The 20248-nt window shown below is 43.5% G+C and overlaps 1 protein-coding gene across 1 annotated transcript in view; it reads right to left on the bottom strand.

The window, feature by feature from the left end:
- The window catches only part of Rgs5 (regulator of G-protein signaling 5), a 36814-nt gene extending 17965 nt beyond the window's left edge, over window positions 1-18849 (bottom strand). The window contains 1 exon segment of the mRNA NM_019341.1: window positions 18806-18849. Within this exon segment, the coding sequence (NP_062214.1) occupies window positions 18806-18849 (44 nt within the window).
- Between the last annotated feature and the right edge of the window lie 1399 nt (window positions 18850-20248).

Genomic DNA, 20248 nt, shown 5'->3' with positions numbered 1-20248 from the left:
AGTGTGTTTATCAGCTGAGCCATCGCTCCAGTCCTAAAACCTTAATCTCAAATAGTAACTCAGAGCTCAGTTGTGTATTAGGAAACCCCAGAGTGTTTGTCCTTTATCACTGTGGCTCTTCACGTGCACTTTTAGGATAGGGCTTATCATATTGCATTATGACTATTGATTTGTGCCTGTTTTCTAAGCTGTACAGAAGAACCCTTTCAAGGTAGGAGTTGAGTCTTAAATGCCTTTTAATCTCTGTGCCTGGCACGGTTGCTTGGCAACCTAGCAAATATTCAATAGTATTTGTCAATGTGAACTGAAATTATCTCGATTTTATTTCTTACCAATCTGTTAACATTTGTCTCCAAGTCAGTGCCAATCAGAAGCAAAGCCTTAAAGAGCTATGGGCGGGGGGCGGGGGTGTGTGTCACGTTATAAGCAGACAGAATTTTGATAATGCAAACCTACTTTCCTATTTGATGCATAGAGATAGCGAGGAGGTGACATACACAGACCAATATTAACAATTTTGCATCTTAGAGAAAGCCCCGTTTTTAACTTACAAAAGCCACAGATACCCAATTACTGTATTGACTGTCCTATTAGCTCAGAATATGATATGGAAACTGACTTAGAAATAGTCTGTGCTATCTTTTTGTTTGTGTTTCTTTTTGCTTTTGTTCTTTCTGCAGACACTTCCCAGTGAGTGAACCCAGCTCCAGAGTGCCTACCATCAGGCAGAGCTCAGCTAAACAAAGTGTTATGATAAGAATTGAGAATGATCTGCTGGGAGGGTTGTGGGGGAGGGGATGGCTTACATCACACAGTGAGTGATATACTCTTCCTTTGAGTTCAGGCTCTACAAGTTACATAAATTATCTCATGTTAAGTATTTCTGGCTTGGAAGTTGGGACTGGTGAAATGGTTAAGTTCTCAGACTTTTGTGGTGATGGAATGTGCTAGCTTTAATTATACAATCATTGTTTTCATCCAGCTCGAGCCTCTGTTTCCCACCGATAAGCACCAAATGCAATGGTCAGGAAATTAGATAGGAGGGGGAAGCCCTTGGTCCTGCCAAGGTTGGACCCCCAGTGCAGGGGAGTGTGGGGGAGGGGGTAAGGAGGATGGAAGGAGGGGGAACACCCAGATGGGGGAGGGGGAGGGGATGGGGGCTTATGGACAGGAAACTTGGAAAGGGAATAGCATTTGAAATGTAAGTAAAGAAATATATCTAATAAAAATAGTTAAAAATAAATAAATATTAAAAAAAGAAAATAAACATAAAGAAAGAAAATGAGCTAGGTTACTTTTTTAAGTCGTAAAAGGTTTTTCTAACATTCTAACTCTGGATGTAAGACTATCCATATTATAATATCTGGAATAAAAAATGTATTATTGGGAGTTGCTTGGGCAATGTGTCCAGCACTTGTGACTACCCTTTGCTGGTCAGTATGAAGCACTGCTCTCAGAAATACAAGGTCTGTCTTCTCACAGGCACACCTCATTATCCAGTAAGAAGAGTCATCTGCCTCCTGGTCTCCACATGCCGCTCCCTTAGTGCACATAAAGAAAGCTGTTATCACTGTTGGTCTTGACACAACGTTGAATCCACCAACCCTTGCATAAAGACTAGTGATAAGCTCTCATGTTTGGGGATTTTGAATAGTTTTGTTGGTCCTTTAGAATTTAGGCTTCCTCCCTTTCCCCCTCCTCCTCCTCTTCTAATTCTTTGTTCTTTTCTCTTTTGCTTCATCAGGGCCATTTGCTTTTGTAAAGGCAGAAAGGTTCTGCTTTATAATTTTTCATGCAAGAGCAACGGTCAAGCATCCATGACAATGTAACAACAGAGTTAAAATATTCTTGCTAATTTACAAATTGACTATGTTTGCTGTACCAGGAAGTACATAATAATCGTACAAACACCCATAGGCCTTGGTCTTTGCTTTTAAGATCCCTATAGCCTATTGAAGTCCTTCCATTGGGGTTTCCAGAAGGGAGCAGACCCTGAAGAAATAGTCCCAGTTCCCACTAGGGTGAATCCAGGGAACTTCTCAAAAGAGGCAGAAGTAGAGTTAGAGATTGGCCAGTTGTCGCCCAACTGAGCAAGTTCTGTTTTTGTTTGTCTGTTTTTTTCTTACATATCTGTTAACAATAGCCTGACTGACCTTTCAGGACAGAGAAGGCCAGATGAATGGACTGCTTGATTGTGAAATGTGATGTAGGGATTCAAAGTTGTATTGAATGAGGCCAATGGAAGAAGAATGACAAGGGACCAGTATGCTGTACCTAGCTTGAGACATATTTGGCACATGTGCAAGAAAGAGTTAAAACCAGAGAGAGGATGCTTCCATGTTTCCATGTAAAGAGGAGGCCAACTATTTTATTAACTTGGGTTGGTTCAAGTTGTCTTTGGCAGTCCATTGCTGGATGCACATTCCAGGAAGGAGTGTTTATAAATGGCCACTCATTTCCTAAGACAGTACATACACACACACACACACACACACACACACACACACACACACACACACACACACACAAGTGAAACAAAACTCTAGACAGAGTTTATTTATATCAATTGTCAAGTGGCCATTTTTGTGTGTTGTGGGATCTAGAAAAGAAGTACTGTTTTTAACATCACTTATTTTTTTTTAAATCATGTTCTGAGGATAAACCTCAGTTGGTTGTTTATCTAGTGTGTAAGAAGTCCTGGGTTTGAACCTTGGAACCATGTAAACTGGGCATAGTGACCAAAGCCTATAATCCCACCATATAGGATGCCAAGGCAGGTAGATGCATGTGCGCGTGCCCACATGTGCATGAAAGACCATGCACACATGTGTCTTCCTCTTCTCAGACCTGACATCCTATACTAGCACACACCAGGTCCTCCTTTCCTCTTCGCCTTGGCAATTCGAGAGAGGGGAAACTGTGCTTCGGAGAGCACTGTTACCAAGGCTTCATTCCTGGTCTGGTTACATAGGCTCAAGGAAACGTTGAGAAGTCATCAGGAAGTCCAACTGACCTACTTATTCATGTGTAATCATGCAGAAAAGGATGAGTCGGATTCTATTCACACTCATCGAGCAGTAACCATTTAAAACAGTTCCAGTCACTCTGAAGACTTAGCATCTTCACAAAAACAAAGCAAGCAAGGAAACAAAACCCCCGAAATCAAAAAACAAAACCACAGATTTGCTACATGGCTCTCAAGAGTTCCTGGAAAACAGCCTCACCCTCGATTGCCTTCCTTCCTGTCAGAGGCGCACACAGAGTGGGGATAGTGCAAATCGATGGGAAAACCGAATAAGCTCAAACTCGGCCAAATTCGTTTCCCGTTTCTGGATAATTTGGACAGATCTGACATTAATTGAATTTCAAAATCATCTCTATCTGGAGAGGAGAACTTTCTAATGTGTTCACCGCATCTGCTGTGGTCCCTAGCTTTCTTCGACTGCATACGAGGCATTTCTCCCTGGCTAAATTACATGAATGTTGATTAACAAGAGATGATTTGTGTCTGCTTGGGTCTGTTATCCTTTTGTGTTACAAGGAAAAAGAAAACTTGCTTTGAAATAAAGTCAATTGGAAATGCCTGGTGGAGCGTTTAATCAGAGAAGATAATTCTCAAGCTTCAAGGTCCAAATAGTAGTAGCCTCCTGCAATGGCGAATCTGCTCCCAGTGTAGGATGTTGGCCAGAGGATAGAAATCCCGGAAACCCACCGACCACCTTAGTCCTTTCTGCCAGTGAGGAGGCAAGTTTTTTTTTTTTTTTGGTTCTTTTTTTTCGGAGCTGGGGACCGAACCCAAGAGGAGGCAAGTTTTAACCTTCAGATATATGTGTGAATGTGCGAGGCCAGCACCAGGACTCACTATAAACAAACACATGGCTGACTTTTAAGAGCTAGAACTATATTCAAGAAAACTTGATTGAGAGCCTATAGAGAGACTCTGATTCTAGATGTTTCAAGGATTAAGATGGTGTTTCTGGCCCTGGTGGTATCTGGAACAACTCCAAAGAGCTCATTGTATACACATAAACTCATAGTAGGCATTTTCCCATCATTAAAAGTATTGATGGAGCACAAGAATGAAGATATGATGTGTGTTCTTGCTTCATAAAAAAAACAATAAATTTCTATGGGAATGCACACACACACACACACACACACACACACACACACACACACATACACTCAATTCCCTGAGATCTTCTGAATATAACTGCTTAAAATTACAATCACCTAATATGACCAAAGATGTATAAGGCCACTAGATGACTGCAAGGACCATAAAATGGCTGAGTTCTGTTCCTATCTTTAAAGTAATCAGAGTCAGAGAATGAGCTACAGAGGCTGGGAATGAAGCTTGGTGAGTGCTTGCCTAGCGTGGGAAAAGGCCTGGGTAGGTTTCCAGCACCCGAAATAAAAACAAGAAAAAGAAGAAGAAAAACAAGAAAGAAGCAAGATGAAAACTGGTGAGTGGGGCTTAAGTGGAACATGCATTCAGTTATTCATATCACTTATATAGGGTATATTTTAATGAGAAGAGAAATCTGAATATAATGAGAAACCTACATCCCACCATGTTAAAGAGACAGAGGGGCTGTAAGGGTCCTGTGCTTAGGACACATCTGGCAATCACACACAGGTTTAATCCTAGACACCAGACACATTTCAAGAACACCCACAAAGAAAAGCACTTGCCGGCAGCTTGGGCCTCTGTTTCAAAACTGGTTTCCAAAAGTCTTGCTCTTTCCTTGGACACAGTGAAACTCAACACAACCCAAATCTGTGTTGCAGATGCCCCCTGCTGGCCATGAAGAGGCATGAGCTACAATTGCTGTAGAAAGAGCCCTGGATCTGGCTAAGGAAACCCTGCAGGCTTTCATCCACAAAAGTGAAAAGAATCTTGCTGCCCCAATAAATACCCAAGAATATGTGTACAACACATACACACACACACACCACACACACACACACACACACACACACACACACACACACACACACACGAGATGCTTGCTATCTATTGTCTTTGGCTACTTCCTCTCACATCTTCTGAACATGACTGCTAAAAATCAAGCTCGACTTCTCAAGACTAGGGAGAAGGCAGGGCTGGACCATATAGATGGCGAAAGACTCAACTCCACCACTCTACTATTCCATCTGACTCAAAACAAAACACCCATTGCTTTTGTTTTAGCCATCTAACACAGCGTGTTATATGAAAATTTGCCTAATGTCTTACCTGCTTTTCATAATTTATTTATGATATCTTAGGCAAATGACCTTACAGTTAGTTTGTATAAAATATCCCTGGGTGACATAAGCAGTAGAAAGGTGAAGAAGGCTGGCAAAAAATATACAGTGTCATCATTGTTAAGAAACTGAGATGTGGCTTCAGCAATGACAGCTCTCTCCCAGCGCTCATGTGATTAGTTGCATTAGACGACATTCTGAACTACGAGACAGTTGGAAAATAATAGAACTGACAACAGCAGCTGTCAACTATGGCATATTTATGGAGAAAACATTTATCTCTCACATCCCTCAAGCTCTTGTTACTTCACACCATTTCCTATTAGACTTAATAACAACTGCCATTTTTTGTGCTCTTAATTGAGCTGTACCCAAACCGTTGTCATTCAGATGCCCTCATAGGCAAAGGCCACGAAACACTAGGAAAGGCTCGGGCCCAGAAAGTGTTCACTTTGTAGGCATGAAGAAACCAGAAACTAGGTGTAAAAGGTAATGTCAGGCACTGTGGTGTGCACGTATAGTCTCCATGCAGGATAGTAGGAGACGTGCAGGTTCTCGGTTTCTCACTGGCTAGTCAGCCTGGGCTACTTTATGAACTAAAAGTCAATGACAGGCTCTGTCTCAAAAATAAACAAATAAGTAAATAAACGAACCCTGAAGAATGACCACCAGGGTTGTCCTCTGACCTCTCCACAAATGTGCACATATATGTACAGACCACACACACACACACACACACACACACACACACACACACACACACGCATGCACAGGTAGTCAACAGAAAACTTGTCCAGATAAGCTAACGTCTTCATAAGACAGTGTCAATTATAAACCTAGGCCACACGCAGTTTCTTCTGCGCTCACTTACTTACTTAAGAGACTAAGGAGCAGTATCTTTGCAGTGTGCCTGCCCATGTCACACACTACCACTTGTAAGGAACTCTGTGGAATCAAAGGCAAAAGCCAAAGGATGAGGAACAATGAAATCTGTTAGCTATTATACTTTCAGCCGCTTACAGTTGATACTCTGTGAGATGGGTGTAGGTCAGTAGGTGTCTGCTCTAACCCGATGTGTACTTCTCAGTGGTGATCTGCAAGCCTTTTTAGAAAGTCCAGGTTCTGGTCAGGCCTTCTATAACTGTTCCTGCTGGTCTGATCAAGACAATTGATAATGGAATGTTTGCTAGAAATGACTTTTTAAAAAATGTGCAGTCAATAATAATCTCTCTAGTCACAGGAGCTATGCTCGGACTTGGATTGGTAAAGCCTACTGTGGACCATGTTAAACCAAGTTTATAAAGATGGAGATAACCTTTCACTCCTAGAGATGGGCCCTGTGGTTTAGTCATTGACTCCTGAGGTTTCCTGTCTAGTATCAACCACGAGGGCATCAGAATCTCAACTCAGATCCTCTTGTGGGTTAGCAAATCCTTCATACAGGGGCAAGCAGAACACAGACACCCAGGACTTTGTTGATACTGAGGAATGAATTATATAAACACTTTACATCAGCTTGTTAGAAAAGGTATGTGTTCACTTTGATTCCATTGCAGGTACAGTGGTCCTGCTTTCATAAACTGATGGTGAAGCTTTGAGAAATGACTACTAGTCTAGCTAATGTAACCACGACTAACCACTAATAGACTTGTTTATCTGCCAAAGATAACCTAGAATTGGCCTTGAACGGATCATCTCACTCTCCTTTAGCCACTTACTCTCTGAGTGAACCGATGCAAGCTGTGGACCCCTGCGCCTCAACAACAGATCTGTAAGATTAGGATGAATTAGGAGACGATGTAAGAATTTCTTCGAGGAGAGCAAGGGATGACTGTACAGGCTGGTCCAGTCCCTGGTACATAAACAGTATGCCATTGTGCTGGCCACTGTGATTACTACCATTGTTATCATGGTCACCATCATCACCATGTCTATTCATTTAGCAGAGCCCTCCCAGTGCCAACTCTAACTCTAATATTCCTTTGCCTTGGGGACTTGTAACCCTGAACTTCTATAAAAATGGATGATGATGAAGGGGAGGGCAGTATTCCACCTCAGTCTCTCTTCTCCTCCACAGGGGGACACTATGACTTCCTCCAATAAACAGTATTGGAGACACAGAAAGAAAATATATGTGTATATATACATATATGTTCCAAATATATATATGGAGAGAGAGGGGGGAGGGACAGAGAGAGAGAGAGAGAGAGAGAGAGAGAGAGAGAGAGAGAGAGAGAGAGAGATCCACAATACTCTACTAGGCTCCAGAACTAGTCAGTTCCATTACTGCAGCTGCACGTCTCTGCCCATTTTCACACACACTGGGATGATGGTGGGACTGCACTGGTGGCAAGAAGGATAGACAGTGCCCATAGTAATTCCAAACCCAAAGCCGCAGAGCTTGCAGCTCGACCCAAGACCTAGCCCTGAGACCCTGGAGTGACTGCCAGAGATGCTGGAGCTTCAAACAAGAAACTTAAAAATAATGGTCTCCATTTAACATGATTCAAGCAATCAGTATTTTTTTTTTTTTTTGGTAAGTAGAAAAATGTTTCAGCAGAAGAGAGCAAGATTGCTCAGATTTAAACAGGAGGCGTTTAGGAGAACTTATGAGCTGTAACTGTGATGAAACCGTGGAAACAGTGAACAGTAAATGCGGAGAAGTTTCCATTACCGAGAAAAGCCATCAAGGCCAGAGTAGCAGCCAGCTGCTTTGGATAACCAGGTCATGTGACCACCTGGAACCATCCCAGTGACATCATATGACACTTTCCAGATCTGCAGTCCAGCTTATACTTACAAACAATCCATCGAACCCTGTTTAATCTCTGCCCTGCACTTGGCAGAGAAGACCCATCTGCCTTTAACTGGTAAAAATCCCACCTCAGATCATGGGACCAAAAGCAACGTCGGAAGGGATGTTCCTTGAGAGAAGCCAAGGGGATACTGAGCGCCTGACCAGACAGCTCTCATTGCATCCTAAACAAGCTCCTTTTTCTCAAAGGAAAAGACAGAATAGCATAGTGACCCAAGGCAGACATGGCAGCCTCGGACTTCTCAGATCACCTTGCTTCACGCACAGCTTTGGGTACTTCCTGATCTGTTTGCTTGTTTTCAGATCTCTAAAATACAACAAAAATAGTTGTGCGTACGTTTTAAGTATCTTTTATGAGAGTGAAATGAGCTACCGCATGTGAGGCCTTTCCCCTGGTGCCCAGTACATCTACCAGGGCACACCATAAATTGCAGGGTTTATAATTTCTAATGTTGTTACAGAAAGTCCTGTGCTAAGGAAGGAACATGTCTAGGGCAGTCACAGGACAAAAGGCAATCGGCAGAAAGGGAAACACGTTGTGACAATGTGCCTTTGATTAAATCCTTCTGACAATCTAGTCAATTTGCTGAGTGATCTTGGGTAAGTATTTGAGTTCTCTGGTCTGGTCAAAAGGGGTGGGGGGGTAGGTGGTAAGACTCCTGCTGACCTTCTAGCTATAGTGAGATTTCATGGTTTTAACACTTGACATCTTTGGAATATAAATAAGAAAACCAAGGGCCCAAAATCTTTATAAGCTGTGAGTGGTACCTTTTATACCTTTTCAATGGCCTGTTTCATCTGTAACTACGACCATCTTATTCCCATAACCTCTATCCCCGATCCTTACAGACTGTCTTCCTCATTCCAACAGCTGATTGATTGCTCTTTCTTTCCAGAAAATTCTTGCAATGTGTCCTCCACACTTAAATTTACCAGTCCTGAAGAATTGAGCTGCAGTGTCATCCTGCCTCGTGTGACATCCTGCCTCATGTAATAGCCTGCCTCACTATCCTCATCCTTCCCTTCCCATGGTATCACCCACCACCATGACACACAGCCTTATCATGGCTGGATGAGCTGCTTGTCTATCCCAAACTCAAAACATCACTTTCTGGCTTCCCACATCTCCAGTTACCAGTCTTGTTTCCCACTGTCTTCCCATAATTTCTTACATGCACTCCCCATCATCTCTCTTCTACCACACACAAGTTTAAAAACCCTTCTGATCTCCTTCCTGCCTGCAAAATCTGTTACCACTTCAGCCTATCAGGTTGCTTTAGCTATTGCGGTGGAGTGGAAAATGGAAGCCAGCCGAGTCACACCGCATGGCTGCATCTTCTACTTCCCACCATCCACTGAGCATCACTACTCACTTTGCATAACAAAATGGTGATGGAGATCTGTGGGGACACCTCAGTGATATGGTTATCTCACTGAGGTGTCCACAGTAGCCCTCTGTGCACAGTAAATATCTGAAAAGCATGTGTGTTGTTACTAATGCTGTCCCTATCATAGCATTGTGTAGACAGGTTCCTTACAGCCTTTCTGTACTGGTCTATATGTCAGACTTCAGGGGAACAGCTGCTGTCTGTCATGGTCTGTGTGGGTTGATAGACATGCATTGAACAAGAAGATAGTGTACACCCAACAGGTTTGTGCTTAGTCGACCTTAAGATCAGTTTCTTTCAGATAGTCTCTACCTCACAACATGAGCAACTCTGAAAGCATTGGAGGATGTGTAGAGATTGTTCTATGAGGTTACCTGCTGTAAGGCTCCTATGGCTGCCCAGTGCAATGCAATGATGTTGTAGTATCTCTTTCCTTGTGTTGTTGGCTTACTGTGTATTTTTATAATGATGTTGCTTTTCCCAAGCTCTGTCTCTCCCTACTCAAAAATTCCCAGGATATTTGGGACATTTCCCAAGATTTTATGGCCTGTCTCTGACATACTCATCACTCAGGGTAGGTTACTGGGTGTAATGAAGAAACAGTGTAGGGACAAGATGGTCAGGCCAGAACAACTCATTCCCCTTTGACCTTCAGTTCCCCATCTTATTCTAAATAGTGTCGGCAGGAATGCTGGACTTTTGGTAATTACATTTGGAAACCAGATAATAGATAATGGGAAACAGTCCTGCAGTTGGGGAAGAGAGATATTTGTGGAAAATTTGAGCTCCAAAGGTGGAAGGGTCAGCGATATTCCCACGAGAGCTTCTGTAGACACTGGTGGTACCCACAACCACCACACATCCTTTTGTGTTCAATCACAGAGAGGCTCCCCAGACTAAACACTTATTCCTGCACGTGGCTCCTACTTTAAACTCATTTAGCATATCCCAAGTGAAAGAATAAATAAAGGGTGCTAAAGAAGGAGAGAAAGAAAGAGAAGAGGAGAATTCACCAAGATGGAGATCTTATTAAAGACCAGCCTGCTTTGTATCAGTTCACAAACTTTGTCTTGCCACCCTGACACACTCAGGGTCTTATTCAATGCTTCTCTTTGCCAAATGACTAAAAGGGTCTGGTAAGTGAAATAATGGCTTAGCAATGAGGAACCAGAGAATGGCTTCCATGGCTAGAATTGGATTTTAAATAATCTTTTCTCTTTCCCTGAAAAAAACTATTGATTTCTCTTTTTAAGAGTTATCCATGCTACTTCATCCTCAACTCTCCTCCCCATGCCCGTGTCCCAGATAAACTCTATTCTATACTAAAAAAAATAGTTACCCATTGACTCATAAATTTATTTCTATAGTAACTTACTTATCCCATTTTAATGAAGCAGCTGCTGTTTGTCATAGTCTATGATAAATAGTGTGGGAATACTTTATAATATTAGTAAGAAACATTTCTGGCTTCTGGTAGCTTCCCCTGTATATTGAGACAGGATGGAGTGATTTATTTGAATGCAGCTTGAAGATGACTTGGTGTTAACATACCTGTGGTCAAACTGAGGTTTGTGGGGTTCCTTGTCTGACTAAGAGCAGACATTTATTCCTAAGTAAATTAGCGACACGACAACATCTATGTCACATGACTGTTATGAAAATTCGATACCAAATATCCAACCAAAGGGGAAGATGTGATGCATGGTAGTTCACATCTGCAACCTCAGCACAAGAGGTCAAGGCAGTGGGATTACAGGTGTGACGCCATCCCCACCCCACCTCCCTTTCTCCCCAAAAGTGGTATGAGCTGTGTAGAAGGTAAAAAACTTTTGTGGGGGAACTCAAGAGAGGGAGAATGGTTTCTCCCTGAGGGGAAGGGGGATTACAAGGATTCTAAGAAACTTACAGAAGGACCATTGTTTGGGGGTGCGTGATTTGATAAGACTGTATGCCAGGGTGTAGAGGTGTCTGTTGGAACCCAAGAAATCTCAATTTCTTCTTACCCTTGCCCTAACTCTTCAGAGATTCTTCCCAAACTTTAAGTGGAAGTTTGCATTTTCCTTAAACACTTTTTAAAATTTTCAAAGTGACCCATGCAGTCTATTATATAGCTTTCACATGTTGAATACTGAAGAATAGAAAGTGCGTGGAGTTGTTACTAAATTATAGATCTGGGCTTGTTGTGGCAGCAGGGTCTAGGAACCAGGCAGGCAGTCACTCAGCTGCCACAAGCCAGGAGCCATGATGTTGACAAACATGAGCACATATTATGTCAGCCTTTGGACTGAGCACCTTCCTCTGACTGGGACTTTAGCCAGCTTAGAAAGACATAAATCTATCTATCACGTGTTGTAAGTCAGAATTGATACAAAGCCTGTCCAAGAAAAAAGAAAGGTCTGGGGATTTGGAGAAGCAATGCCAGAGGGAGCCTAGGAGCATCCCACAGACGACAGAAGCAATGAGCAACATCTTCTAGAAGGAAAAGAAAATCTGTGAAAAGCCTTGAAAAGACATGGCCTATGGCTGAGATATTTCCGATGAAGATGATGGACAGCAGGCAGGATAGAATAGAAGCAGACACGGGAGGAGAGTGAGTCACATCTGGTTTCATGTTCACATCTCCCACATGTACACATAGTTTTTGCAGATGTGATAAAATTAAGGTGAGCTCACTGTAAATCGGTCACTGTCTAAAGAAGGCACGAGGACCGTGATCTTATGGTAATGTGACAATGAGAGCAGAGATGCTAGGAAATCGCTGGCTTTAAGGATGAAGCTAGGGCCATAAGCCAAGGAACACAGGTCAGTCACCTCCTAATGCTGTAAAAGGCAAAGAAGTCATTCTCCTTTACAATGTCCAGAATGAAAGCAGCCCTGGGGAACCATTCTAGACTTCAGTCTCTAGAACTGCATGAGAATAAATGTGTGTTGCTTCAAGCCACGGAACTCATAGCAACTGTTACACTGGCAGCAGGAAATAAGTCTACCATCGTCTCATGGTTGCTTTTGAGATATGGTTAACTGCACATAAAGCAGAGTCTAAAAGCCAGTCTAACATACTACATACTACATACACACACACACACACACACACACACACACACCACATACACACATACCTGCACACACAAATAAACGCAGTAAGAGAAAGTCATTCAGTTCTCCAAAGTGTCTGAGTAAACCCCTGACTTCAACAAAAGAAACATCTTTTATCAAAGTCATAAAAGTACCATACAAGGATTCATGTATTAATTTACTCATTCAACTGGCTTACTTGTTTTAGACATGGGGGACTCAGAAGCAGATGTAAGATTCTAGAAACTTATACCACAGTAAGGGCCAGACACCAGATTATCTACACAATCCCCCCCAGGCATGTTAGGTCTCATAGGTCCAGAGACCCAAATGTCCCTTGTAAGCTACCACTTAAAGCAAGCTGCCAAAATACAGAAAGCCACTTTTTAGATGGAATGTCTTAATTCTTTCCAAACTTCTTGAATCCTGTAGATGAGTGCTTCACCAAAAAAACAGATGTTCTGCACACACACAAATCAACAGAAGTCACAGCTTGACCAAAATAGCTGTCTGCACTTCACTGCTAATAATAAATGCTTAGGGAGCAGGGTGCTTTACACTGTCACAAGCACTTTGCTTCCTCCTCCTCCTCCTCCTCCTCCCCCTCCTTCTCCTCCTCCTCCCCCTCCTTCTCCTCCTCCCCCTCCTCCTTCTCCTCCTCCTCTCCCTCCTCCTTCTCCTCCTTCTCCTCCTCCTCCTCCTCCTCCCCCTCCTCCTTCTCCTCCTCCTCCTCCTTCTCCTCCTCCTCCTCCTCCCCTCCCCCCCTCCTCCTCCTCCTCCTCTGATTCTAAAGAGACAGTTCCAACATCTTTCTAGATATGGGGTTTAAGAAATAGAAGTGAGAATCTGTCCAGTTGAACTTGGTGCTGCTTGAGAAGTGTCAGGAGAGGCAATGAGAGAGGACAGAACACCGGTCTTCGTCTAACTTGCTATTCACAGTGTAGATCTGCTCAAGTTGTTACTGTCCAAAGAATTCCAAAGTTGTTTGGCTCAACCCTTTAATCCCTGAAGCATTTCCTTTTTAAAGAAAATATTAGGTGGCTAGTTAAGGTATCTTCCTGGGTACAGCAACAGTAGAATGCGTCTCCTGGAAGCATCTTGTGGTTATTCCTGGAGCTCTATAGTCAGGTGAGTAGCCCAAAGCTACGTGTGGATTGGATGTGTTGACAATACATGCTTCTGACCTTCAGGCTGATTAGAACCACTGATATTCTAGGAAAGACCCAATTGGCCCACCCCACCCTGGTGTGTGTGTGTGTGTGTGTGTGTGTGTGTGTGTGTGCAGAGGTGTGTAAGCAGGTAGGTATGTGTTTGTGTGCCTGTGGAGGTATGGGTGCACCTACAGTACATACTCCATGTTCACGAAATCAATCTCAATTAAACTACATGGGACCCACTCACACAACAAACAAACAAACAAACAAACAAAAATCCTCAGACAAGTAGGCATGAGACTTGTTTGGTAGAAGACAATATAATACTGTCAACAAATACATGTAATATTTTTTTAAATTCTACATTTCAGACAGCTCTGTGGATAGGTACACATCTAGTGAGATATAATTGCTACAGCTTTTAAATATGTGCACTGGATCTAGGTGCAGAAAATTATTAAAAGAAAATGAAAAATAGTAATATATAAAGTCCAAATTTAGAAAAGAAACGTGGCAGGGCTAGGAGTATGGAGGATCATGCATGATCATGTCTCTTTGTAAGTATGGTAGAGAGTCCTAGAGATGGGGCTCAGGACTGGCCCTTAGCTATTAAAAGCCAAGATTATAGTTCAGGACTCTGCCCAATCCCCTTCTAAAAACTGTCTAAAGCATAAGCATAGCTTCCTAAATTGTACCTGCAAATCATGTGTTAAGTGATGGGAGAGGATGTTGGGGCATTTATTAGGAGATCTAAGAGTCCAATCTAAGGTATGTCAAGTTGTGAATCCTAATTCAAAGAGCCCAGTTGTAGAATGGTCACAAGTGTTAGAGAGCACTGCTGTTAATTTCTGGATAAGAATCATGGTTTTTAATGAGTTTTCTAATGTTGTATACAAAGTGCTCAGTGTGTTTTCTAAAACAAAGAGAGAGAGAGAGAGAGAGAGAGAGAGAGAGAGAGAGAGAGAGAGAGAAACATGAATACTTCAGGATGGTGAATGATTATGTATGAAATAAATGTTTGACAAAGGCTTTGATGCAGAACTGATTATAAAGAATGTTTTCAGGGCTGCCTACAATACAGAGAGGGATGGTGGCGGGGAATTTCTTGGTAGGGTCTATGTGTGACCCTACCTTGTGGGTTTTATTGTGGCTTTTTTCTTGTGGTACTTCTTTTCAACAAGATTCTTAACTCATTTTCAGGTGAGAAAATGAGGCTCAGAGAGAGCCAGGGCTTCCTTGGCTCCCTGGGGGAAGTGAGAGAAAGACCGTGTGGTCTCTGCTTCTTCTGCATCCTTGTTCCAGAGCTAAAGCAGATGCAGGGATGGGAGACTACAAAGCTACCTCTCCTGCCCTGAAGCATCCTCCTCCTTCTGCTGCCTGTGTGTCTGTCCCCCAGTCACTTTCTGGGGCAGTCAGAGGGTCAGTCTATAGCTGCCTTGCAACTGAACTCAGCTTTTAAATTATGGTCCACAGTCCACATGTTATCTGGGAGCTGATTGAAACTCAAAAGGAAAAGGAGAAAGAGGAACCGCTATTGGCTGGCTTCCATTCACATCCTGCTTCCTGTTGCTAATGATTGATCCTGCCTGGATTAATTAAAGTTTCACTCCTTTTCTCTCCAGCCAGCAAGACAAGCCATTGACACCGGCCCAAGAAACATCAATAAACTTCATTTTATTATCATCTACCCACTTTAATCTGTAGTTCTTACTAGAAAAGGAAGAAGATATTAGATAACCTTCCAAAGACCCTTCCTGACTAAGCTTCTGGAAACTGACAACATAAACCGGTTAATAGAGACGGAGAGCGAGGAGAGGTGATCAGTGAATACAGGAATATAGGAAGCCACAAAAGCAGCTGTGGTGGTGGCTCCCAGAGAAACAGACGGGGCTGTGAATTTCCTTAAAGTCTAAAAGCCAAAGTTTTGCCATCCTCAGAAACAGACTACGCTCCTATTGACCAAACCTTCCCTGCCCAGGTTGTAGAAATGCTGGGCTTCCTTTCACTTTCTTCCCCTCACCCTCCCCCAACCCTGCAGGAAACCCTCAATACCTCATCATTCAGAAACATGATCACTTTTCCCCCATTGTGACCTAGCATGTCCCTGCTAATGTTTGTTTTTCCAGATCCCCCTGGAAAGCAGAGAAAAGTGCCAGGCGGACATTGGGCAGCCCTGTCTCCAGCTATTATCAATTAGTCAAGAACGTTTTCAGGAATGTATTTATCAAAAGCCCACTGTATAGCAAAGGCTGATGGTCTTTGTAAAACTCAGGCAAAGAAAGAATCTTATTCCAGGCAAACGTCTTTAGTTCTCACTGTAGCAAAATACGTGAGGCCTTCCAGTTCTGTAGGATCTTGAGGTTTTGGAGTATGGTCCTGGTGCCAGCTTGGACCTGGTGAGGATCACATTACGTGTGGAAGGAAGACACCACTTAGTGAGGGGAGGGTCCCAAAAGGACCACCTACTAAGCCCTGTTATGGTTTGTGTCTTTAATATCTCTCCCCAGAGATCCAAAGATGCATACAAAATGCTAGGTCTGCAGGAGGTGCTAATGGAGGGAGGGGGTCGTTAAGAGGAAGGACCCAGAGAGCCAAGGATGGTAATGTCCTCACAGGGGTGTGAGGCCGCCAGCCTCCCATCCTTTCTAGCGTGGGAATGGGCTGAGGAGCTTTGCTGCTCCATGTGCTCCATCTTGTAAACCGGTCCAAAATCAAAATCAGTGTAGCCAGTTGATTAAGGATTAGAACTCCCAAAGCCCAGAGCTAAAGTGGACCCTTTCTCTCTGTAAATTGATTTTCTCAGGTGTTTTGTTATTGGGATGAAAATCCACCAGCCACAGCCACAGCTCTTAAATATTCAATGGCGCTATGAGATGATCTCTACCACATACATCCTTGGGGGACAAAGCAAATCCAAACCATGGAATAAAGAGTGAGGAGTGCTGCCTTTGAGGCTGTGCCAAGTATGGCTGAAAACTTGGGGGTGCCCCTCCTTGATAAATATGTCCCTGAGGCTTGCATTAGAGAGGGTGTAATATGAAGGAAAATACCACACAGTGAGGGGAGGGGGGGTCTCATGAGAACCACCTACTAAGCCCTGTTATGGTTCGTATCTTGAATGCCTCCCCAAAGATCCACACAAAATGCTCGCTCTGTAGGAGGTGCTATTGGAAGATGGTAGACTCTCTCAGAGGCAGGACCTTGAGAGTCAGAGATGGTATGTCCTCACAGTGGACACACAACAAATGCATGTCGCCTGAATCTTGGTACGGGTTGCATTCACACTGGCCAAACTTTCTGCACCCTCTTACATTCTTGTTTGTACATGCAGCCTGTCCCCTTGGCCTTGAAGGCATTCCTCACATCTTTTTCTCCTACACATACCTGCCTGACTCTTCTACCCTGGAAGATCAGTTTAAGCGTCATTTTTTGAACCCCTTGTGAAGTCCTCCCCAACTGTCAAAGGCTCTGAGGCCCATCCAGGTCCCCACCTTTTACTTCTAGTGAGTACTCTGTACCTACTCCTCTTTGCTGGCCCACAGCACTCAGTGATACGAATACTCATTTACCTTCCTACCTAGGGAACACTGTCCTGTGAGCAGGGTATGGCTTGCCATCCAGATGCCTAAGAGATGGGCACAGGCTTGGAATAACTGAAATTGTTTCATCATTAAGACTTCACAGTTTCTCTGTGGCCTCTCCTCTCCATGATTAATTTACTGTGTTCTTAACATTATGAATTCTGAGATGTGTTCAATTATGTCACTAGCCTATCAGCTGCAGTGGGTTTCAAATGAATATGTTTCCAGCAAGAAGAGCACCAACCCCCAACTAGAAAGTCTCAGCTTTAGTGAATAAATGGTAAGTGAAAATGTAAATAAATTCTACTGTTGATAATGAACCTACTACATGACAGCAATAGAAATAAATGCAAAAATACCATCATTTTTACTTCTTTTAATGATTGAAGGTCAAAGCAAATCCAATCAGGACCAATCACCAACAGCGCAGAACCTTTCTACCTAAACAGATCACATCCGGTTAAGTTTTTTTTTTTTCATGTGTTAACCAAGTCTTAAGGAATTTAATAATTGGACAATGGTATCTCACAAAAGTACATCTGCCATCTTATTTCTGAATCAGTGAAGTTTGACCTTTTATATCTGTTACCTATCCAGAACTAATTTAAACAAATTGCATTTATTGCCTTTTCTTTTTTTTATTTTTTTTTTTTTTATTAACTTGAGTATTTCTTATATACATTTCAAGTGTTATTCCCTTTCCCGGTTTCCGGGCAAACATCCCCCTCCCCCCTCCCCTTCTAGTGAGATGATTACTTTAGATGTGGGATTCTCTACAGACCATAGCACAGTCCTGGACAACCGTGTGTCTCAGAGCTCCAGGTCACAAACAAACCTTGTTTCCCAGGGGCTTTTCCTTTGCCCAGTAATCCAGCTACTCCTATCTAACCAGTAGGGAATAATGGGGAGCTCCCTCTGCCCCCACTGCAAACCTGCCTGCAGAGCCCTCACACCCCATCTCTGTGTGAATTCAGGTCACTCTTCCCACAGTTTACTGAGTTAAGACATTCTTCTGAGCACTTCACACACATGAACACTCACTCAGCCCTCAAGACCAGCCTGTGAGATAGACTTGCTTCCTACCCCCTCTTTACAGATGTAGAAAGTGAGAGGTTAAAGAAATTGCTCAAAGCTACCCAAGAAATAAGGGGAGACAACTCAAACCCGGATGCTTTTATTCTTCAGTGCTGGAAGTTACCTTTTAACACACACAGCGCACGAGCGCACACGAGCGAGCAAACACACACACACACACACACACACACACACACAAAACCACCTGCAGAATAGGCATCCTCTGGTAGGAAACAACACTCTGACACTCTGTATCTTAAATGGCACGTGGACTATCCTCTCTTGAATCCGTAACTCAGATCTTTCTAAATTTCTGTATTGCTACAGATAAGACAATGCCAAGTCTATCATCACCAAGCATCTGTTTCATCTCAGTGGGACCCCATCCCACAGTGCCTCTGGGTATCCTCCCTTGAATAAAGGCTCGCCACACCTTCATCTCTTACACTGAAGAAGTTCGGTTCTCACCTTTCCAGGCATGAGTGTGGCAGAGCTGCCAGTCCCTTACACATTTTGGCGCGCGGCTCAGGTCCTCAACTTGAGCACGAACCTCTCAACAGACGAACAAGTAAAGTCTGTGGAAACTTCAACACTGTCTGGGGCAGCCTTTCCCTTTGAGGAATATATACAAGCTCTCTCACAGCTCTGTGGCTCCTGGGAGCCTGGGAGGAAATTGTGGGCGGGAGCACAGCAACAATTTGCCTTAGGTGGGGGCTGGGAGCCCTTTCTGCTTGCAGGAACTGCTTGGGCAGACTTCCGACTGCTTCTGTCACAGCAGTCTCTTGTTTGTTTAGTCAGGGCTGAGTTAGACCCTAAATTGAGATAAGATCATTAGTGCCTGAAGCCTGAAAGCCCACTTCAGCCTGAACAGTGATGTGCGCTTTCATCGAAAGCAGGTTACCTTGAGCCACTTCAGATATGCCAAGGGTCCTGGGTATACAACACTGAACCCACCTCACAGTGGAGGAAACTGCTTCTTTTCCACGTTTCTCCACACAGTGGAGAGAGTGTGTACCTGAGGATCTCTTACTGCAGGAGCACTGAGATGGATGCTAGGAATTCAGAGCTAAAGAACCAACCAGCCCAGGCTCGGGTGATGCAGATGTGTGATACCTTGGTGCAGTTAGATATAAGCAACAACTTCCCAGGCACTTTGTTGCCAGACTTAGGGGTCATAGCCTGTGTGCCTAACAAGTTCTACTCAGCCTCTTTTCTTCAGTGAGTCAATTAAGGGAGCCAAGTTAATGGTGAAATTCAGAAAAAGATTTGTTCAATGTGGCCCTACTCCTACTAAGGGCCTGACATGACGTAGGGTAGGGTGTAAACAGAAAGCAAGGGACACACCTAACTAAAGAGACAAGGCAAAGTGTGGTCCCCTGCCCACCAATGTCCCAACTCCAAGTGTCTCCCTCGAGTCAGTCTGACACTAGGTCAAGGTCATTGCACAAGCTGTAAATCTTCCTCCAGGAGAGGAATTCCTACTCTGGATGCCCCCAGGGCTTCAGCTGTTTCCTCTCCCTGAAGGAGATTAGGAGAAGGGGGAAGAGAGTAATTGCTCAGAGTTCTTTCAGCAGTCTGGTAATCAAAGAGGGGAAGACAAATGTCTCCTTAGAATGTTTGTTCCTGGCAGATAGGTCTGTAACCTGCCCCACTCTTTGCTTTAACACCTAGTGTTGAAGTGAAATAGGCCTGCAACTGAAAACAAGTCACAAAGAGAATAGGAGTAGGCACCAAGGTTAGAATACGCTCAGGCGCTCCCTACTAAGTACCATTTCCCCATAACTCTTGGTTTTAGTTTCCTTTCGAAGGCTGGGACAAACACATCCCTTCTGTTGACCTGGAAAGGGGTCTCTCTACCATGAAATGGCAGGTTGGCCTCAAACTTCTGTTCCCCCTGCATCAGCCTCCCAA

This window comes from Rattus norvegicus, chromosome 13, assembly GCF_021556685.1.
Source record: "Rattus norvegicus strain SHRSP/BbbUtx chromosome 13, alternate assembly SHRSP_T2T, whole genome shotgun sequence".
Lineage (NCBI taxonomy): Eukaryota > Metazoa > Chordata > Mammalia > Rodentia > Muridae > Rattus > Rattus norvegicus.
Note: the sequence above shows the minus strand (reverse complement) of the source record. Positions and strands in the feature narration are given on the sequence as shown.